At 36.5% G+C, this 24,276-nt stretch overlaps 1 protein-coding gene across 1 annotated transcript in view; it reads left to right on the forward strand.

Annotated features, from left to right (window-relative positions):
- STXBP5L (syntaxin binding protein 5 like) overlaps positions 1 to 24,276 on the forward strand; it is a 216,844-nt gene that overhangs the window by 161,863 nt on the left and 30,705 nt on the right. The window contains exons 17-19 of the mRNA XM_026065486.1: positions 2,142 to 2,293; positions 3,953 to 4,024; positions 10,042 to 10,107. Of these exons, the coding sequence (XP_025921271.1) occupies positions 2,142 to 2,293; positions 3,953 to 4,024; positions 10,042 to 10,107 (290 nt within the window). The remainder of the gene's footprint in view (positions 1 to 2,141; positions 2,294 to 3,952; positions 4,025 to 10,041; positions 10,108 to 24,276) is intronic.

Here is a 24,276-nt window from a genome sequence, read left to right on the forward strand (position 1 = left end):
GACTTATGTAAAACTTTGTACAAAATGGTCTTCTGGCAATATGACTGGTAGTGTTCCTTTTTCTCCCAAGGAAACTTTATAAAAAATCTTTTGTTCTTCTGTTAAGTGAAATGTTTGTTAGTAATTTCTGAAACAGATATAACTCTAAGTACACAGACTATGGAGTTTATTCTCCAGTGCACCTTATGACCTTCTCAAATAAGCACAAAATATTGCCAAATAAAAGTGTATTTTGTACCCACTTTGAGCGGGAGTATATTCCTACTTAGGCAACAGATCAGTGAAGAATCAATGAGGGGAAAAAATACCATGCTCGTAGTACATCCATAGATGCTGTACTAAATGCACTGTTAAGTCTAGGTTAGAAAACATGATGTAGTCACAACCGGTAGAATTTGAACCACTGTTGTACATGGTACCTTAATTCGCCAGATGGACAAATAAGAAGAATCTACCTTATTTTCATCCTTTACCTTTTCTATTTGCTGTATGGAACCCTCTTTTGCATGATGGAAGCAGAGGGAGAAAATGTCCAGCAAAGGAACATGTTTCATCTGTCACAGTTCCCCTTCCTCCATCTCTTTAATTCTCTTCATACTGCTTTTCTACATACAAATTAATGCGTCTCCTTAAACATATTTTGAAGCTATATCGAGAAGAGTCACATGGAGGTGAGTGCACAGCTCAGTTTTAGTGTGAACTGAGTGCCCAAATATCTTTCAGTCCTTTGAACTGACAACCTTCATCAATTTTCACATAAAATCATGGAACTTGATCAGGAATGATTCCTAATCTGATTGACCGTGGTTTGGGATTCTGAGTTTCCTGGTGGCTGTACCTCTGATCCTTTCTATCTGGAAATTAAAGCTGTAGTCTGACAGAAAAGGAAAGACTTGCATAGAATAATTATCAGTTCCTACTTAAATGGAGTCTCCATCAATGCAGTGCCAGGAGTTTGGCACATGGATTCTTTGGATAGCCATAAAGTTCTCTGTGAATTTATTTGCCATTATTTAAATTACACAGAAATAAATCAATTTTGTTTGTCTATTTTAATACTAAATCTTAAATAGGCTCAACGTATTACTGAGAGTATGAAGCAGAGATATTGTCTGCTGAGATAGAGGGGGGTTTGTATGCTATGGTTAACTTCAGGTTTTTTCCTAGTTCCTACATAGAGACATGGTTAGTGTCTTTCTTTTTTGTTCCTTTTCCCTTTTTTATTCTTCTTCCTTAGCTAGATCCATGCTTTGTCTCCCCCCAACCTCTATCCCTTCCAAGCTGTGAAAAAAACATGGATAGAAAGCCTCTTTTGTGGGAGAGGAGAAAGTGCTGCTGGTCCAGCACAACTTCTTCCCCGTTTCTGAAATTGGTGTCAGCAGGAAATTGGTAGAATGCAATAGAGCAGAAGCAGGGGCCAAATACTTTTAAAGGGAATGACTAGACAGCAAAGGAAAGAAATGATCCCACCTCTTTTTCCTTATACTGAGATTGCATTCCAGATCTTAGGTAATCTCATAGCAGTTGAGAGATCTTTCCCATGTTTCAAACCACCATCAAAATGCTGGCTGTGGAAATGTTTCAGAGGGTTACAGACTGATTTAGCAGAAATCTGTGGTGTAGCTGAACTGGTGGACTTGGAAAGAAGTTTTATAAATATCCTTCAGATCTGGGTATCTCCACAACACAGCTTAACATATTCCATTTATCATTTATATTTAGCTAAATGTTTTTATTTATGCGTTTATTTATATTTATATATTAATCTATGTTTGTATTTTATATTTATGTATAACTACTTGTTAAGATTTATGTTCAGATCTGTAGTCTTAATTTACATTATTACAGTATTTAAAGCATTATTAGAATGATACTGTTCAGTAAAGCAACATTTAGATATTATTGCAATATATGTAGCACAGAATGTTAATTAAAGTGGACAGTCTGCTTTTTGGAATGTCAGTTATTCTGTTTCAGGATACAAGCTTACAAATTCAGAATGATAAAACTATAAAAATTATAAAAACCAAGCTTTGAGAAGAGTTTCTTTAGAAAGCTTTTTTGCACAATGAAGAATAATTATTGTTTGCACCATTTAATTCCATATTATTAATACCTTTGAGGAACATTTCTGTTCTCAGAGTGGCATTTGGAAACTGCAATGGTTTGGCTGTAGTGGACTTTATGCAGAAGACAGTACTGCTGAGCATGGGAACCCTTGACCTATATGGATCAAGTGATCCTTACCAGCGCCAACCCCGTTCTCCTCGCAAAAGCAAGCAGTTTGCTGCAGGTAGGAGATAAAATATGATGGTTATGAGCCTGACATGTTCTTTGTTTTTTTGCCTGTGGCTTCTTATAGTGCTTTTGAAATGCATGACTATCTGCCAGCCAGTGGAATTTCTGTAACTTGATGAAAGAAATCTGACATGCTTTTGGTACTGACTTTCTCAAAAACAGAATGTTTTACGAAGTTTATTCTTTTGGGATGGAGGTCAGCAAGTAATCCCCTTAGCTGAGTCTCTAAGAAATTGTAAGAAGTATAGCAGTGAATTGTTGCTCTGACAGTCACCTGTCTTGTATGCAATTTTCTTCCAAGTTTCACAAAGTTCAGACCAATAGGTAAGACTTCAATTTAAACTTAATTGTATCTTCTGCCAATAGCTATTAATTGGTATTTGAACAAACAGGTGTGTTCAAAGGATAACATAATGCCTGAGAGACATGCTATTTAAGTAGCAAAAGCAGCTCAAATTAGCCATTTTGTTAGTGAAGTAAAACTCGATATAAACTTATTAAATCCAGCTGTACCACTTTTAAAATATGATGCTAAGAGGAACATATTTGTATCTTCATAGCTATTATTGTGCACTGCATGTTAGAAGTATCAGTCCATCAGCACTCATAAATTTTGGCATAAATTTTTATTAATCTTAAAAAAAAATGACTTGTGTGAGAAAAAGAGTCAGAAGGTCTTAAATGTTTCAAGTCTTTTTTGCTCTATGTATTTCATAGTAACATAATTGAGTCAGACATAACTGTGAAATGTTATTCATATACTTCTGAGGTTTTAAAATTAGATTTAAAAATGTGTTTGAAAATATTCAGTGTTTTAAATCTATCCATAAAATTATAAAAGCAGCAGATTATAGTGGTTTTATGACATCAGCATTTTCATCAGCAGACCCTACACTAAGTCATCTAATACTGTTTCTCCATAGAGTCAATGGAAACTTTTTTCATTGGAAATAAGATTGTACTCTGAAAAAAAGTAAAACCTAGAGAATAAAATGCAATTCTTCAGGTTTACTTCTGTTCCTGAAAGACCATTTATCTCACTTTATAGACATTTAATCATGGCAAGGTTAGTTCTCCTCTGTGCCAAGTGTTAACATGTAAATTTGGCAGAGCTGAGGAGAGAAGAGACAAGCAGCTTTAAGCCACCTTTAGCTTCTCTGTCTGGGCCGGCCAGACTCGTGGCAGCTCCCAGCATAACTTGAGCAGCCACAGGCAGTGTGCTGCCGAGCCCTGTACAAAAGGTGGAGGGTGACTGATGTAGAAATAGCTGTATCAGCACTGCACCACACAGGATTGCTCTCTGTCAGAGAGATTCTTGACCAGTCCTTTAAGGCAGCATTCCAGCTATGCAGTGCTGATAGACTGGAGCCCATTGGCAATAAAGGACTATTAAGAATACCAATTTTGAGATCGCTATAGAAATTATGCATCTGAAGTAAACCTCAGCTGCTTTCTCACCATCCATCCCATATCCTTTATTTTTTTGATTATTTTTCTTGTTATATCTTCTGATCTGAAGGTAAGCATCTGCTGAAATTTCTTCACCTTGGCTGTTCTAGATGCTGGTTATGATATCACTTCCTTTCACTTTAGACTGTTTTTTCTCTCTTTCCTCTGCCTGCTGCTGATGCTGGTGTACTGGCATGTTCCAAAGACAACTTTTGCATGCGTGGCCTGTCTAACTTTTATCCAGATTTAACGAAACGGATCCGTACTTCCTATCAGAGTAAGTTCTATAAAGGTTAGGCAAATAGCTTTATCACAATCAGAATATGCCTGACTTAAACCCATGTGTTTGTGCTTTGTAATGTGTTTTTTAAACACATTCAGCATGCATGCAAATTTATTATGTTTTGTAATGTCAACTGTGCTTCATTTCGACAATTTTCTATATTATACAGCTATTTCAGATCTGTTTTCTTCTTATGCCCATTGATTCACTTGAGGCAGACTGGGCCTTAGAAATGATTTTTCAATAATGTTAAGTTATTGATGACAGTATCTTGCATTGTTTTTGTATTTATTTCAGCATTCATCTACTAATATGAAGCATTTCTTGTTTTGCAATGGCACTGCCTGGTTGTAGTTACAAATTAATTCTTCCCTATTTTCAGAAGAGCAATGTGGTTTAAACGAGTAGGCATTGGACTGGGTGCTGTGAAATTTTAAATTTTAGTCTTGACTATTTGGCTTTAGGGAACCATCCCATGGCTCTGATCTTTAACGGAGAATGTAAAGTGGATAAAAAAATGCATCAGAGAGTTATGAAAACTAATGTTTTTAATATTTTGAATTTTTAAGTTATAGAGTGATGTGAAATTTAAATATTAGTATTCATCACTGCAGAATGTGATGAACAAAGCTATAATTAATTTTGCTAAAATAACTGTTTAACAGATGAGCTCTATGTATCTTATTTAACTGCAATGCTTATATGTAATTAGGTCTCCAGGATGCCTCCTATTCATCTCTTTTTAAAGTAATTTTCCTAGAACAATTGGATAGGCAGTTTTAAATTAAATACTCAGTGTAGGCAAGATAGAACGGGGTGGTGGTTGTTTCATCCTTTTCCATAAATATGGAGTCATATATCTATTAAAATACAATTGTACACTCACACTAGCAATTCTATTTCCTTTCTGTAGATTGATTGCTCAGCAACTGATTTCTATTATTTTATTTCATAGTACTTAATAAAAGATGGGCTATTTATTTAAAAGACTAGGCCAGTTATACATTTAGCAGTTGTGCAAAACATTGGTTTATAATGTCTTAAACTTTATTAATCAGGTCTTGCTAGTTTTATTTCAAGTCTGTAAGAGAGAACCTGAAGGACTATGTAGTCATAGGTTTGGGGGGTGTTTTCCCCCAAAGTAAAGTTAATAAATTCTAAGACCAGGAAAGACCAACATGATCATCCAAAATGACAAACAAAGACCACTGAGTTTTTTGCAGCTACAAATGCAGTATCTGGTTTCTACCTTTAATTCCAAAATCAGGGAAGTCCCCAGAATCTTTCTGGAGATGTCATAACTGAAGTATATGAGTTTGACTCTTTTGCAGGGTCATTAGCAGCTTCATCCTTTTCCTCGGAAATTCTTTTGTTGTTGCTTTTGCCAGTCAGTACTTATACAGGTGTATGTACTGCACAAATATAATAATAACAGTCCCTGACCCAAAATTACTTATGATATAATAGACATACCAGACAATAAGACAAAGAACAGGGCAAAAATATTCCATAATAGAATGTAAAATAACTTAGCTAGTAAGCGGTAATTATGTCAAATCTCCATTTGCTAAATCATTCTCAAGTTGTGCTTTGCTGTATATCTTATATGGCAGATCAGTTTTAAAGGGGGGATTGAGGATGGATTTACAGACTTTGATTAGGAGTTTATCTCCTCTTATAAGGGATGGTGATGGGAAAAGAAAAATAATTTTTTTTTGAAATTGTGCGGTTGAAGTTGGTATTATCAAGGCAAAAACAGGAATCAATTGTGATAACATAAGCATGAGGTCTGAAATATTGAGGATTATTTTAATAAAAATGGAACTTAATGGAAAAACATATTGGAAGTTGATTCAATTAGAGTAATGAACCAAGAAGATAATCTTGCCAGGATCAACCTGAGAGAATCAGACTTACAGTCATAAAAGCCAAAGAAGATGTTATCAATGAGCAAGATACTTAGAGTTTCATGAGTCATATTTTGGAGGTGGCTGCAGCAAAAAAAGAAGATAGTTTTGTATCCAACCTGAATCTGAGAGTCAAAGTGTGATGTTCCAAGGAGGAAACCAGTGTTACGGATTTAAGTATAAGGGAAGACAATGGTTCTGTTTACTGTGATAAGATAATGAAGAGTGAGAAGGTTTCTGCAGGAAGAACTGGAGTTCATCTTCGCCATGATAAGTTCATGTCTGGACACTTGTGAGTAAATTTGAGAAGGACAGGAATACCACTCTAACTTTGATGAAAGGAATCCAAATTAGAGATTTGTGTTTGTGAATTATTAGGCTAACAAAGATATTTACCACACTGTTCGTAGGTGAGAATCTGTTCAAATACTGGGATAGAGAGATAAGGGAAGGGCTGAGGCTTCAGTCTCAGATGTCTTGCAACTGAAGGAGAGAAAAAAACATCAAACAGGAATTAGAAGCAATATCTCAGAGACAATAGGTTTTCCAAAGGAAAGACATGATCAGCAATGTCAAGGGCATCTGATATACAAAGCACAAGAGTGGAATAATTGTCCTGAAATTTGGCTAATAAATCTGTAGAGAGCTTGATAAGAGCAATATATACATGTGTAAACCAGATTGGAAAGTGTCTAGAATGGAATTAGACATTAGCATTCAGACAACACATTCTGTGGTTTGGGAGATGGAAGTGGGAAGCAAGAAGGAGGAAAGAAAATTGAAGGAGAAATGGACTCAACTCTGGCCATAAAATGAGAGAGAGTGAAATGTCTATTTGAGGACCATTAGATCCTATCAGGGAAAGTAACCTGAGAGTAAGAGGCTAAAATGAAGGGTAAGTGGAAAACCAGAGGTAGCTTTCTGCTGTTGTTGACCCATTCTATTTGCTGTAACAACAGCTGGCAGCCATCTTCCTTTGTAGCAAGACTATGTGCCAAGCCAAATAAACTCTTTCTGAAGTAATGCAGAATTATTTTTTTTCAATTGAAATCAAGTTGTATATGTTATTAGTTAGCAGTAGATAACATATACTGAAATATTAAAACAAGTACATTTACCGCATCTAGAGAGCGTATTGGCAGCAGAAGATAAAAATAGCAACTTGCAAAAGAAAGTCATACTATCTGTTGACAAAACAAGAAAATGATTAGTCTTTATGAAGCATCCAAAAAGTTAGCAAGTTAAGAGAGTGTTGATCCATTGGAAACTAATTTTCAGAATCCAGACTTTTCACTGAGGAGTCTTCATTCCTCCTTCATGTCCATGGGACATGTCTTTAAAACTGCCTCATATGCAATATTTTCACATTGCATGATTTTCATATGTTTATAATCTGTTCAAATCAAAGCCAGTTTCATTCTAATGTCAATGGGTATATCTTCTCCCAAGTGGTTGTTTTTGTGGTTGCGCAAATTGGGCCTACAGAATTTCAAAATGAAAATTGAAAGTATTTTTCTAATGTAACTTCAGTAGCTGTTGTAGTCTCTCAAAGAGTCAAAGAAAACTGAGCTGCATGGAAATACTTACATATGAGGAATTATTAAAAAGATTCCTCAAAAAAGAAATGACTGTAGAAAATAAGCATTAGTACAAAGAAGGTAGATTGAGAGCTTGCTTTCTTAACTCAAAAGGGAAACAAAAGACAAAATTTACTGAAATCCAAGGTGGCACATCAAAAGTTGACAAAAGGTATGTTTATTTCTTTCAGTGAATTATTTGATTGCACAAGTATTGTCACAGAGCATCTTTGGGGCTCATAATTTAGTAAGATTAAAGAAGACTTCAGATATTTGGATGGATGATGAGAGGAACTGGTTATAATAATAATGATAATTTAATTGAAAGACTTATGGCAGTGGAAATTCTGCAAGTGTCAGTGCGTAAGCAAATCTAAGTATCTAAGACAATGCCTTTGTGCAGGGCAGATTGAACCACTTTTGCTTAATGTGGGGATTTATTGCACTTTTTTTAAAGAGTCTGTTGCTGGTGACCATTAGAGATGATAGTGGCTTGACAAGTCTAGGTTAGCAGAGAAGTTCAAATATTCACTATTTTAAAATATCATACCATGAAATGTATGTTTACAGTAGTAAGTTGTAAAACTGTTGTCAAACATAAAGAGCTTGTGGTATTCACACTGTGGTTGCTCCTGGTTTTTCAGAACAGAGGTGTGATTTGGTGCATTTCCTACATAGTTCACAGCAGCATAATTTACATTGAGTGGTAATATTGTTTCAACGTGCTCACAAAAAAGAAATTATATTTAGAAGCAAAATCTGACCTGGGATTTGACATTAGAACTGTCATCAATACTAACTCTACACAATACAGAAAATGTTTATTAATCACAACATTGCAAATGTAGTATTACAATTTTAATAACTTAATACAGTTTGGGAAAGAAACAAAATTTAGTATTTCTTTTATTTATCCAAATCCTCTGAAGCTATACATTTGTGTCAAATTCCCCCTGTGTCTCACAGAAAGCTTTGCAACAAAAGATCAAGTATGTCCCAAATCTGTAGATTGAAATGATACACGCAGAATCCCTAGAATCAGGTAGAAATCAGATTTGCGGTAAGAAAGCTGCATGTAGAGATGTTCCCAAAATGATTGCAGTGCCTGAATTTTGTCATAACTCCAAAAGAGACTGCACTCAGAACTGATTGGAATATAAAACTCTCTCAAAGATTCTAAGTTGAATCAAAGAACGATTCAAAGAAATTTTTCAAAATGAGAAAAAAGTGTCTTTGGTTTTTGACATTAATATCCAGATTGTGATCTTTTATGATGTAGAAGTCAGGAGCAAATGTGCCCTTACTACTTACTTAACAGGCCACATCTGTACTGCTGTTTTGCCAAAGTTCTCTCACAATTGTCCCCATATTTTAGAGCAGTTTGAAATTACACTGCAATAAAAATGTCAGCACCTACATCAAGGTCCCACTGCTTTTAGTACAAAGAGACCAGCACTGGTGACTGAGAGGTACCAGAAAATATTTTTTAACACAGAGTCTAGACAGATTTTAGAGGCTAGGGTCTCAGAGGTGGACAGTCTAGAAGCCATAGAAGTTAAAACATATGTCACATTTCAAGAGGTATGGTGCCAGATTAAAGCACATTGAGAAGTCCTAATAGGATATTTGATTTCAAGGGCACCTCAACTTAGACTCTGTGTGTGTGTGTGTAGACACACAATCAGTATTGCAGTATGCGCATCTGTCTGTGGGCTGACATTCACTAGGCTACTCAAACAGCCCATGGTAAAGGAGAACTCAATCTCAGGTTTCCCCTCCTTCGCATGCCAAAGGGCATGTTTAATCACGTACATGCAATCTATACCAAAGGTATATCTTTGGTCACAGACACAAGCCCATGCTTTTCAAGTAGTGTAAACTAAGATTACATTACTTGTCATCTTCCATGGTAGACTGCTATGAATGAACTCCTTGCACACATTAATAAATAATATATAAAGTGTCTTGCCCCCAAATACTGTTTGTTATATTCAGGCAGCATTATCATTGTGTCTGCTCTTTAAAATGAGCTATCTTGTGTGAATTCATACAAAAGATCCAAATACTATATAGTAGAAGTAGTTTTTGTATTTACTTTCTTCTTTCATCAGAACTGTCTTTTTCTTCTGTTTTATGGTTTCCTTCCTGCATTCTGCAGCAGTCAGAAGCATACAGAATTGTTTCCACATCAGTTTGACAGGGATTTGATTCATATCACAGGCATTTAAATTTTAAGCTGCATTTACTTGTTTTCACTCATTAGGTACAGTTGGTCTTTGTCTACCCAGAGGCATTCAGAAAACAAATCTGAATTAATCACACCTCCGAATTAAGAGGTGTGATTTTTAACCAGATCTAAATTTCTGTAGTGGCAGTCTGATAACTGCAGTTATTCTGAAATAGGTATCTCCCTATCTTTCACACCATTCCTTTCTCCAAATTGACCAAATATAGAATGCCACCAACCACGAAAGTTGAAGCATGCCCTGTTAAATTGTAACTTAACTTTTTAACTCCATTTTTTCAGGCCTGACTGAACTCAGTGACAGTCCAGTTTCCCTGGAGCTAGAGCGTTGCAAGTCTCCCACTTCAGGTAAAGGTGACTGGCATCTCTTCCTGCAGTCTGTATAAGCAATTCATGTCATGCATCACTGTGTTTCATTAATCCCTAAGAAGTGAAGTGCACAGTCACAGTTCCAAAAGGAAGAATTCTTTGGTGAAGTGCTTGTTGTGTAGCAGAATATAACACTAAGTCTGCACATTAAAGGAAAGTTAAATGTATATCGTGCATCTTCAGGTGAAGAGTATGAATATATTTGAATTGACAGCATCTTACAGGTGTATTCCTGTATTTCAAATGGATTCAGGATTTTTCTTAGGGACTTATTTCCCTGTTTTCTAAAAAGGCTTTTTGACTTTTTTTCTAATAAGGAGCCCCTATAGTTACATATATGTATTATACATATGTGCACATACAGAAATTTTTTGATAAAGAACAAAATAGAGGGAAAATTTTAACCATGAGAACCCACCAGTGCCTAAGTGCTATAATTTGCAATAGACACGTAACCTCAAATAAAAATATTAGCTGATCAACCACTATGACCCTGCAGTGAAATCTTAGCCTTTTAAAAAGTTGTAAATGCTTCCCATTTTACCCAAAGTCCTTCAGAAGGTGGAGTTGAGCACTTTCCTAGAGACTTTTTCTGAAAGTACCTAGTCTGCATTGATCTCTTTAATGTGAGTTCACTGTCTTAAAGATCATTGCTTAGAGCTGTTTTCTAGTAGCTGATTTTTGAATGTGGTGGGAAATAAGCAGGTGTAGCTGTAATACATTCATTTTGCTTGTGGTGTGCATATCACACTTCCTTTCCTTGTACTTTGGTAAGTATTGATAGATACTTTTCCTTTTTTTCTTAGTTATGGTAACATAAATTCCCATAAATATGACATTCAAATCCTCTGTTATTATTTCAGATATTTTATTTGTTTTTAAAGAGATGCATTCATGTTGAAGGTAGTCCAGCAATTAGTAACTTACAAAAGCTGAAACTAATAGAAGCATTTTCATGACCCATCGAGGACTAAAACAAAAATAGCTGTTCTGAAAAATATATGTATTTCCTTATAGTATTTGCAACCCAGATTTTGCAGACATGAGAATATCAAAGTGAAATGGACTATAACAATATTGTTGTAACACTAGGAGTTCAAACTCATCCTCTAAGTCGCAGAAAATCATGAGTTGGGCTTTAAAACAAAACATTTGATAACTCGATGTAATTGGACTATTTATTGTGCGTGTCACTGGGGTTCATCTTTTCATTCTTTTCTCCAGAAACAGGCTACAGACTTCCTCTTTTTACTGAAAGCTAAGAGTTTACTGACTTAGCATTATTGTATATGTAGTTTTGTAATGATGAGTGAAGCCTATAGTATCTGACCTTTTCTGGAGTTAATTACAATTTTTCAATCTGCTACTGTTCAAAAATATCTATTTTAGATAAATGTAAGTTAATTTGCTCCAGAATTTGTTCTGCTTTTATATTTTTGGAGAACATTTGGCAGGGAAGATTTGACAAATGTATAAATGTTTCCTTTTTTAGCCCTTCCATGTTGTTTTCCAAGCTATATTTGGATCTTTAAAATGTGAAATCAGGTGAAGTTTTACTGGCAGTAACTGTTATTAAGATTAACTGTAGTTCACAATAGAAGTTACTTTTATGTGATTGATATTAATTATTCTTAAAAAGGTAATGCAATTGTCAAAACCGAAATAATTCATCTTTGGCATACCCGCTCTAATATTAGGCAAAATCCAGACTAAACTTTTGGAGTAACCAATCTCAAAATTGTGATCACCAAAAGCTTGGGACTGAAACTACCTTATGCTCACAGCTCACACAACCTCACAGCTACAACAGTCTTTGTACTGGCTACCATTTCTCCCTCATGGGAATAAAACTGGTTGATCTGCATAGTTATAGATTCACTGGCCAGAATCCTTCCATTTCCAGTCTTGGTTTTGATCTTTTTAATGCTCATGGCACACAAGGATTCATAATGGAATTGCATTCCGCTCTCTAGATTCCCATGATGCCTGTGTTTGTAAAAACAGCCACCATATATCTCTGCTGAAGATAGGCCAAGACTTTTTCCTTCAGAAATATAGCTGAAACGGAAAAAAACTTAGCTGCTGAGTCAAGTGATACAAACTTCTGCCCAAGGGCTACATTATCAACTGATGGCGTTGCAAAGAGGGAAAGAACAGATTTTAACTTGCTGTGATTCATTATGATTGCCAGACCACATCAACACCAAGTCTTCACTGGCAGTGAAGCTCATGCCAGTTGCCGGACCTGAGTATGTGCAGTGCATACATAGAGAGCAAACTGCTGGAGGACACCATACTCTTGATGGCCAACTGGTGAGCAACTTCCTTGGCTCCATCAGAAGGGAAACTATTTTGAACACACTTTTGGTGTGTTCAAGTGCATGCTTCAAGACTCCAATGTTTTAACTTCTGACTATGGATCTGCAAAACCAGGCCTAGGTCAGCTCAGTAATTCAGCCTTGTTGTTTCTCTTTCTATTTTTTCCCAAATCAAAGTTAGTCATTTGAGTTCTGTCACTGATCTCTCTCTTGTGGAGCCTAGTACTGTGAGTGTTGGAGCACTGAGCAAAAGATGCAGTGCTGAAGAATGCTCCTTATTTTACATGCCGGACTGTTTTCCAGTTCCAATACAAATCCAACTTCTTCTATTATGCAATATTTTAAACTTGTTTCGCAACAAGACTGTCTTTTCAGGTGCCCCTCGTGTACTGTTTAGAAAGGCATGGCTTTGCAAACAATAAAAGTGAAAAATCAGATTCCCAATCTGAACAACTTTCAGACTATCACATGAAATTAAACTGTCTAATGAAAGCATCTCTGAAATTCACAACATCACACAGCAGGTAACAGTAGACGAAGAAATTTCAAACTTGCACTTTAAGAATGGTAGGCAGAAGACAGGAGTGATCTTTTTTGACCACTGGTATCTTCTTTCAATTGAATTATCCTTTAAATGCTGCGGTACTGGCTTTTCAATAGGAGGACAAGAAATTAATAAAACCATTTGGAAGAGTCTATTTACTTTTGAATATCTGAGTGGTGGCAGTTTCCTCCATAAATAAAATGCATCCTACATATGGTGATATATATGGAATAACACTGGTAAGAATTGCAGAATGAAAATACTTAACACTTCCCTTTTCTAAATTGTACTTTATGAGAACAGTGATGCAGTATGGCATGCCATAAAATGGCATTTGATTGGATTAAAAAGATATCAGATCATATAAAGAAAAGTTGAGATCCACATTTTTCAATACCATCAGAATACCTTACTTTTACTCATGGATGCCATAATCTTTGAATTAAGAACGTCATTTTGCTTGTAGTTTGTGATTTGAGGTTCAAAAATAAAGGCTTTGTACTACATTCACTCCTCGATGGGAGCTGTAGTGCTCAGTAGCTCTTAAAAAAATGTATAAGCTCTGAGGTCTTGTAGGCCCTCAAAATGTAAATGGTGCCACATGCAGATGCAGGAGTTAATTCCCATATAATGTATTACAAAATCCAGTAAGCTTTACTTTTATTTTTATCATCTCACTGCAGAAGATGTATTCAGGGGTTTGGGGGAATATAGGTTTTCTGTTCCTTGATTCTTTGGTCATATATATACAGCTTCATATTGAAGCATGTAGTTGAGAACACACTGTGAGCACAAAGCATGCATTTTTGAGATAATTATTTCCCTTCATTGTTAGATTTTCTATAAGATGCAAAGGACATTTTAGATTTCTTTCAAAGGCCAGTAGGAAAGAATTTCATTAGTTCGTAATTAGGAGAGTGAATTCTCAAATGTGCATTTTAAAATGAAAGTGCTGGTATTTTTTCTTGAGGAATCACCTTGCTGTTGGGTACCCGTATCCGAAATGCGTTTAAGACAATAGATTAGAGAAAGCAATGTATAGACTTTTACAGTGGATTTCCTTGAGCTTCTGAGCAGATTCTTAATGAAATAGTTTCTAGTTCTTATGCTTATTGTGATTTCCAAATGCTACTATCTTGATTCATTCCACTGGATAAATTAGCTAGGATTGGGCCCATGCAAAGCTACTGTTTTCTCACATGAAATGTTTTTAAATAGCTTTTTTACAAGAAGAATTTTATGAAGTCTATAAGAGTCATTCTTTTTTAACTCTTGAGTAACTGCAAAATAGCTGAAGAGATTTCATTCTGTATATTAAATTCTTCTGGTGGAAAGCAAGCAAGAAAGTAAGTTTTCAAATGAGTTTCAAAACATTTTGCGTATGTGAAAACATAGAATTAGAATATGATTTATTTTGAAACTTGGTTATTGATAACACTGCCAGCATAATCATTTCTACTTGTTTATATCGAATTTAAAAGAATGTTTACTAGTCAGAAGGCTAATTAATCATAAAAGAGAGGTTAGCACCTGCATGGAGAGCGCAGGAGGTATTTTATCACTTTTTCTGGCCTGTGAGGGGTTTTCTGATCAAATGAATTAATGTGTTTAATATCTTGAGCAAGGATGTGTGTGTCAAGGAGCAGTGAGGGCAGACTGCTCCCTAAGGGATGGGGAGCCATGAGGCGAGCGCAATGCCATGCCAGCTGGGCAGGGCCTCCCCAGCCAGGGCTCCACACTGCAGCACCCGAGCCAGGGAGCAGGGCAAGCCCGGGCATGGTAGCCAAGGTTCAATACAGCCCTGCAATGGCCCATGAGGACGGGGATGGGCCAAGGCCAGGCTGGGACATTGGCCCAGAGGTCCTGATTGGCGGGGCCTGTGGCCAGGCAGGGGCAGAGCTGCGGCAGGGCTCAAGACCAGCTGTGCTGTGGTGTATCTTGGGTAGGGGCCAAATGGGAAACTTAAAAGCAGGTCCCATGGGAAGGGGGCAGTCCCCAGCTGTGCTGTCCCTACGTTGGCCCTGAGCCCCAGTAGCCAGACCTGCAGGACTTTGCAGTGTACATGAAGAGGCCCTGATTGTCCAACTGGGTATTTAAATATTAGGCTCTTAAATCCATGTTTTAGCAGCTGAATATGGGGCCTGGTATTCCAAAGTGTTACAGAGCCAGAAGCTGTCTAATAGTAAAACAGCCATATGAAGTCACCTTTCTTTGAATAATATTAAATTCTCTGAGCACACTCCTTTTTTACCGGCTGGAAGAAGCACACCACCAAATGCCATAGCTGCAAGCACACTTTTGTGTGTTGGTTATGCCTTGGCATTTTCATTGAAGGGCTAACAGGAACCATAAGGTTCCCAGATAGGATGTTATCCAGTCAGGAGATCTGGGTTCTCATCTTAGCTAGTGGCCAGACCATACGTACTAGCTCTCTGTGAGTCTCTTTCTTATCCCATCTTTGGATATCTTGACTGTTCAGGCATTAAGCTCTGCTGGGTAGGGACTTTTTTGCTATGTGTTTGTACAGTGCCTTGCACTGTGGCATCGCAATTTCTGCTGGCTGCCTCAAGTATGAACACAAACAAGTAATGATGATAAATGATTCTGCTATCCTCTTGTGCCTTTATATTCTACTTCATTATTAAATTAAATTGATTTTCAAAAGCTCTTTCCTAGCAAGATGGGCTTCCTAATCATGATCCTCCTTTATAATAAATGTAGAGCTAGTAAGATATGCATGATTTAGATATTAAAAATAGGTTACATAGCATTATCTACTTCCTGATCAGTTTAATATTAAACGTTAGTTATACATATAAAAGTATTATGCACAGTTTTAATCAGTTAAAACATGAAAGCAATCAGCTCCATCTTTTGTTTCTACCCTCAGAGCTCTGGTTTATTGACAGTTGTCCATGCTCTTCTAATATGGTCTTAGTACAATCATGTCCTACAACAAGAATTTCCAAATTTGGTGTTGGAGATAGTGGTTGCAGCAACTCCTGGCTTCCTCAGCTGTACTTCCTTCATTTCCCAATGCCATGCTTCTCTGTCCTTTATCCTCCTACTCCCTATATTCCCTACTACACCTCCCTCTAAAGAAAAACCCCAAGTTTATGCACCTGTTTCTCTCAATTTTTTTTCAGATTGGGATGCCCATACTGTCCCTGTACCTGTAGTCCAACTCATGAGCTTTATACCCTTTTCCCTTTCTTTCCCAACCTCAGTCACTTCAGCCTCCTGAGACAGTGTTAGTTGATTGCAACCTTCAGTATTGTACACCTGGAGCCAATGGAGCTCCCAGATATTGGCTATCTAGGATCTTTGAGAGGAATCAGAAAGTGCTTACTTTGCGTCTCCACTAAGAGCCTGCACACAAATAGTTGGGAACTATTTCTGCAATCTTCCAGTTCAGACATATCACCATGGTGTGTATGCTACAATTTGGTAACAGCTGTGGCATAAAACCTAAGACATGTAATCCTGGTGCTACAGAAATACCTGTAACATAGAATTAGAAGATGTTAAACTAGCACTTTACAAAGCTTGAAACCTCTATGATGAAAGCACTAATAAGGCTCCTTAGTGTCAAATGTAGCTAGGTTTTACAGTTCTGAAATGTTCTAATCCTAGCCTGAAAGTGTATGACATCTGCGCAGAAAAATTGAGTGTTTTTAAAAGACCCTTCTGAAAATCAAGTCACCCTTAGTATGAATGCCTAAAATGGATGTAGGAGCCTAACATTTGTTATCCTGCTTAGGTGATTTCCATTTATTAGTGTTAGTGATGCATATTTTGACTTTAGGTTGCTCTGAGGAGATCTCCTGACCTTATCCTAAAACACCCAGTTATAGTGACAGCTGTAAAAGAGTTACTAAGAGAACTGTGCTGTTTCTTCTGATACTAAAACCTGGCTCAAGAGCATGAAGGGCTCCCCTACTCATCCCCCCCAAAAAATACTTCCTAGTGTAGATGTGATTTGATATTTTCCTCTGCCACATTGCAGGTTTTGTAGCTTTTGACACTTTGCAACACAGTTCTTTAAGTTTCTTTTAGGGGCTCTGTGACTTGAAGCTTTAAGTGGCTGTTCTGGGCATCCTTCTGACCTAAATGCTTATTAAATAGCATTTGCAAATGACTTGTTCCTTATTTTATATGTCCCAGTGTTCCTGCCACTGTGATATTTATCACGTGGGACTTTCTTCAGAAGTAATAAAATAATTAGCTAATACTTCATTGCTCACTTTTATTAATCGACAGTATGGGTAAGCTTTAAAAGCCAGAAAACAATGTGAAAAAATGATGAATGACGGTGGCATGAAAGAACCATATTGGAAATGAAGTCTTCTGAATAATTAATAAATGTTTTCTTAAGTTTTTTTTTTCTTTTACAAATTCAAGGCCCTTTTGATTGCTGCAAGACATGCTTCATTTCAGTTCTCTGGTGCTCATTGCTTAAAAATGTGCTCATGTGTAAAACAATGAAAACATTTTCAAACAAAAGCAAAATCATAGTTTTGTTTTTAATTAGTATGCAATACATAATTAAAACTTCAGGAAATAGAGTGTAATATTTTAATGTTTAGATAATACCACATTTTATTCTGCAGCTACTATATTTCATTTCTGGGTGATCTGCCTTCTTTTCCACAATATGTACAATAATATGTTCTGAGTCCATTACCTGTACAATATGCCCTCTCTTTTTCAAATAGTGTTTTGAGATATAATGTCATCAGAACTCATAATTTCATTGCACCCTCTTATTAACTTGGTTTCCAGGTGTTTAAATATTCGTGATTTGCTGCATAACCAGCATTTGCAATATTTACTTTAATCTCATTTGCTTTTTCGTCATTCCTGTCATCACAAGGTAAGATATTGCTGCACGTAGCCAAAGCTATGTAAAGCACCATTCATTTCTGGAGAACTGGAATAATATTTTTTCCAGTGCCTCTTTTCTCAGTTACATTTATTTTGCTGAGTAGTGGTACATGAAAATACTTAAACAATAATTCTGCCTTTATATGGTGCTAAGAAAATGTGCTTACAAACTTTCAGTATGTTAGTAACCAGAAGATGGCATGTTGTTTTCCCTCGCTACTTTTTCTTTCTTACTTATTAACAACTGCCTTTCTCCTTTTTCTGTTGTTTCAGTTAAAGGATCAAGAAAGTTAAGTCTGCCAACAGATCTTAAGACTGATCTTGGTACGGTAGGCGAAAGCCAACAGCTTTGAACTTCCTTACATTCATTGGCAAAGCATTTTACCAACTGATTCATGAGATAACACAATAACCGTGGAGGCTTTGTCTGAAAAGGCTTTCTAAAAACCACCTATTAACCCATACAGTTCTGTTGGCAGCTCTCAGAATTTTGCTTGTTTAGTGCTCATTTATGTCATGTAGACACATTTTGCCAATCATCACACACTGTGTGTGTAGTATTTTACTATGAAATGGCTCCAGAACTTTGGACACGCTCGAACCATTATAACTGGTTGTCAATGATGTTTATCTCTGTCTATAACACCCAATGCATGCCCTAGTCTATTTTCTTTATTTGATGTACAAATTCCATGCCACAACAGTGATAAGACACTTAAAGATGTATATTATATGGTGTCTTTGAACTTCTGAGAAATCAGATCAGAAATCAGACATTCGTATCTCAGAACTCTCCTTGAGGCTTACCTCTGCCAACTGTTAAGTACACGGGTTCTTGTAACTTTTTCTTCAGTTCTTTAATATTTCAGTGCAAATACATAATGAGAGCTGAAATTCACTGCAGAAAACCTGAAGTGAAAATTTGAGATGCTGTATAACCTAAAAATGTTTGGGGCAAATCATGCCCTCTTAAATATCCATGTTAAAGGCATCCATCCTGGCATTTGGACTGGAGTGTATGGTTCACGCAAAGATTTTTATAATTATCTTTAAATATTCTCAGTCCGAAGGAATCCTTTCTAGTTTTGCTCTCATGGGAAGTTTCTCATGTAAGATGACTGAAAAAGCCTTGTTAGCCCTGTCTCATTACTCTGAGTGTCTCTTCAGAGATAGAAAATAAAGTTAAATCATATTCTTGCATAATGCATCTGAACTTAATTTCTGTCACTAGGAATCATATGTGTGTACAAACCAACATAGCACTGGTCCCCAAGGCAAACATTAGGGGAATAAATATGCTTTCCACATTATAAATGATTATAAATGATTGAGCAACTCAGAAAACTGCTAGTAACTCCCAATAAAGACAGTACAGAAATGTTGCAAAATGATTGAGAAATTCAATGCAGTTTAGGCCAATTTCAGTGTACAAACTGAATTAGCTGAAATAATTTACTCCGTCATTAACAATGATATTTGAGAAACTGAATGCAGGAATGCACCAGAAAATTTAGGAGTGGAAAATTATGGTACTGATATTCCAAAAAGGTAAAAGGAGTGATGTAGGCAGTTGTAGACCTGTAAAAATAATTTTTATCACTAATTGAATGGGCAGCAATTAAGAAGGAAAGTGAATACATAGAGTATTGAAATAATCATAGAGTAGGATCTTAGGCTAAATCATGTTATACAGGTCAGACTTCTTTTTGTTACTGTTATTAAAAAGGATCACAATGAGGAACACACAACATGAAATACATTTATATTTTGTTAGCACATCTGAAAGTCCTGAATCTTAAGGGGAAAAAAAAAGGTTAATTTATTGATTAAAAGATTCTACTGATAGGTATTTAGCAAAGCAAAAAACAAAACATTTTACCTAGAGGCAGTGAGGGCTTTACTATGTAATATGGGAATCAAAATTGTGGCTTGATTCCATTTAACATCTTGAGACAGAGAACTTTCAAATCACCTCTCAGAGGAAAAACAGCCTTACCCACAGCTCTGTTGCAATCATGATGGGGGTGCTGAATGATATCATAAGCATTACCTAAAATATATTGACAAATTGGAGGCAGTTTTATGTAAAAAAAACTAGGACTGGGATGCGGGAGAAATATGTACAAAAGGAAAGATGTACAAGGTTAAACAAATTCAACTTAAGAGTATAGAAGGCATAATGATCCATTTTAAATGTATGATATGTAGGGAGGTTCTTGAAGCTATCTCCTTTGGAGCTAGGCAGCCAGGAGGGCGATAAACATGCAGTATCACAATTGCGGATTTGCAGATTAATGATTTGGAAACAGTCGTGTTTCTACCATTCCTCTGCTTGCCTGTATTCATTATTTTTGAATAATATGGAACAATTTCAGTATAAACTAAAAATAAGTGAAGGTCTGTTTCACTGGACTGCAGAAACTGGTGGAGCTCAGTTAATTTAAAAAATTTCTTACAGACTGAGGGTTAATATCAAATTGTCACTTAAGCATTATGTTTGCTGTCACTACCGCAGTTTTTGAATACTCTGTCCTCACATATTATCAACACCAGTGAGCCTGATAGACTGCTAGGGATAACGCATGCAGCAGCAGCATTCAGTGTATTAGCTGGCAGTTTTTCATGGCTACTCAACTGCAGAAGAGGGCTTAAAAAATAACAAATAAAACAAAAAACTTGTTTTAATTCTGCTTCATGGCTGTCATAAAGGGATGGAAGATTCCTTTTAGTTATTCTACCTATCTAAACTGTGCTGAATTGTAGATGGCTTATTTTACAATTAGCTGGAAAAAAGCCTTCCCCCCCCTCCCCCGAAGTGAGGAGCTAAATTTAGATAAGAGCTCCTGGACAAGATGATGAATAATGTCTGCATTTCATCTACTTTTACTCCAAAATGTCCTGACTACCCTGGTAGAGCTCTTACAGATTATTTATCTGCTACTGGGTTATTACCTAAGATTCTATCAATAGTCCTAATATCCAGTGGATAACAATATTTTCTGGTCCACACTTGTATTAAAGATATTCAGGTCTGTGGCAGGGCACCACTTTCACATGATAAGAAGTTGTGCATCCATCCTGTTGACTCTGGGTCACAGGTTTTCAAAGAGTACTGATACGTCGCCTTCTCTCAGCACTGACTGCAGCTCACTGGGAAATACATTACCGTCTGGCAGCTTACAGCTCTGCTCCCTTCTTAGGATCCGGATCATGTAATGTCTTTGTTTTCACTTTGCTTTGAATTAAAATAGTAGAGGCTAAGTAGATGCTAAATCTATTTCAAGGGGAGGTGCTACCAGTACTGACAATTGCTTGAGGAGTAGTTTGTTAGTGTTTAAGAGAATAACATGTGATCCCATGACTGAAGGTGGCTGGTTATACCTTGTATAGGATTTTCATGACTTGAAGGTACTCTGGGACTCCGTTTTGCCCCTTGTATGACTGATAATGAAGCTGATCTCAGTGTCTTTTTATTTTGATATAGTGCTAATACTGGGTAACTGCTAATACTAGGGTACTGGGTAACTGATAATTTTGATTTAATTCCCATAAGCAGATGGCTTCACGGTATGAATTAATGCTGTCATCTAGACTTTGTTAGCCAAAGAACAAAAGAAAATGCAAATAGAGACAGCCATTGTTTTGTTTCCTCTTGCCAGGTTATGTTCTTCAAAAGATTAATGTAATTTCCTATGCTGTCTACAGGCATTTTTAGGCAATGAATGAATTCTTAACACAGATCAGAGATAATGTCTCCCACTTTATGCAGTAGTGGAAAACTACACAAAGTAACAGATAACTGAGAGTGAAGCTCAGATTTTTCAAGGATTTGAGAAATGTCTTCTGATGCAAAGTCCCCCAAATTTTAATTCTGAAAGTTGACTTCATAAAATGCAATTGTAAGAGACAATCAAAAGAGGTTTGGTTATGATTCTGTATTCCATGTTATGTATGTACAAGGTTTGTGGAATCTTTTTTTTTTTTACTCCAAAGATTTATGCATATAATAATCCAACTGCAATATGAAAACATCCTGTATTTGATGCCTTTGTAGTTCATTGAAGGGGAAGTGTCACTTTCTTGATCACAGAATCACAGAATGGTTCAGGTCAGAAGGGACCTCTGGAGGTCCAATGCCCCTGCTGAAGCATCCAGGGGATGCTTCCTTGATGCTCCTAAGCCTATCAAGCAGGACCCAGATGTTGGAAAGTACCTCTTAGCTTTATTTTAGGGGTGAGCGGTAGGGCAACACAATTCTAGCTTCACCCTTTCAACATAGTTTAACATTTGTAATAGCAGACATTATTAGATTCATAATAGACATTGCTTCCTAGTCACTACTACTCATTCTGCTGAGAAGTTACCTCAGAACAAATGCTGTGCATTCAACTGGCAAAATTTTGAAGCCATTAGTCTCTTTTTGCTTATTGCCACTTTAGAAAAACTGATTGATTTTAAGTGGAGAGTTCTCGACTAGTTATTCTGGCCCTGAATCAGTTTGTTTTCAGTGCTAAAGAGTATCCCTGAAAATTTGAGATTTATATGGGTTGCTTTTCTCCTTGGCCTGGTGTTTTTAGAAAAGGTAATCCAGGCATCCAGCTGTAACAATACTTTTCTTGAATTATTTGACAATATACATTGAAAATTAATACATTTTTAAATTATGCAAAGATGATTATAGACAGTCCAGCATGCTGCTTCTTCCAGAAGGGTAATTTCTGTTCACATTTTAGTCTGAAAATACCAGTTGAACTGAGGAATCATCTGAAGTCTGATTATGTTTGGAATCGTAAAATAATTAAGGTTGGAAGGAACCTCTGGAGGTCGTCTAGCCCATCCCCCTGTTCAAAGCATGTCTAGTTAGATCAGGTTGCTTAGGGTTGTGGCTATTCAAGTCTTGAACACCTCCAAGGACAGAGATTCCATGACCTCTCTGGGCAACCTGTATTTGATCAGAATTTGACCACCCACATTGTAAAAAAGTTTTTCCTAATATCTAGTCAGAATTCTCCATGTTCCAACTGTGTCCTTTGCCTCTAGTCCTACCATTATGCATCCCTGAGAAGACTCTGGCTCCATATTCTTTGTATCCTATGATCAGGTACACAGACACAGTCTGTGACACAGTCACAAACAGCACTAAGGTGTCCCTTGAGCTTTCTCTTCTTGAGGCTGAAAAAAAGCCAGTTGTCTCAGCCTCTCCTTGTACATCATGTGTGGCTTGCTGTCTCGGAGGACCTCTGCTGAACTCACTCCTGTATGTCAATATCTTTCTTGTAAGAAGATTCCCAAAACTGGGCACTGCTTCAGATGCAATCGCACAAGTGCCAAACAGAGGGGAAGGATTCTTACCTTGCCTGCTGGCTATGCTCTTGCTAATACTGTCCAGGATGCGGCTGGCCTTCCTTGCTGAAAGTTTGATCACTATTGATCACTACTGGGACGAAAAACACTGTGAACTGGGCAAATGGTTTTTATTTTTAGAAAAAAGGTTTTAGATGTTTGCTTTCTCTACCATTTCACATTTTCAGTTTTGGATTTTGATAGTCTGGTGCCTAGGACCCTACTACATAAAAATGTCTCTTTCATATGCTAAATGTCAGCTGCGTGACAGCATCGGTTTCCTCCTAAATTAAATAAGAGAATGTTAACTGTCCAACATTTTAAAAAAAGCTATATTAATTGAAATATTAGCCCCCTGCCAGTGCAAATAACAATGAGAAAAAAAAGCGATGGGAGTTATCAGCAGCTTAGCTCTGTAGACTGTTATAGCATAGTAGGTATGTGCTCTATATTATTTTTAAAATGCAGAAAGGGGCTGTACTCTGACTACTAAAGTTTCCAGATTTTAAAAAAAGAGTGTGCACGTGTGTGTGAGAGCGAGAGAGCGTGCTGATACATGTGGGAGATTTAACCAGTAAGTGGTTTAAAAGAAATGCACATAGACATGAAAAATTAAAGAAAAATATGAGTGCTGTTTGCACTCATACTTAAAATTATTAAAATGATATTTTAGTCAAAATGTTTATAACTGATACAGGTAAATTTAATCATGAAGGAAAAGTGGGATAATTTCTTTGTTAATTGAACAGCAAAACAAGCAGTAAAGATCATCATACATTTAAGAGCTGACAATAATAAACTGATACTCATTTGGTAGGCTCACAATATCATAGATATTCACTTTTCCTAAGTTCTCAATTTTTACTTAATAAAGAGCTCCTCACTGAGGGCTGTCAAAGGTAAGTCTTTTTTTTTTTTTTAAGACATACAAACACATATGTAGTATTGTTGTATTCTGTGGTCTCTGCACAGAATAATTTTATTAGGATAAAAAGAATTTTATTAGAATTAGAAGTATTTTAATAAAATGTTAGAAGGTTTGACTAAAACTTGGATTCT

The sequence above is a fragment of the Apteryx rowi genome, unplaced genomic scaffold, assembly GCF_003343035.1.
Source record: "Apteryx rowi isolate R43461 unplaced genomic scaffold, aptRow1 scaffold_228, whole genome shotgun sequence".
Taxonomy (NCBI): Eukaryota; Metazoa; Chordata; class Aves; order Apterygiformes; family Apterygidae; genus Apteryx; species Apteryx rowi.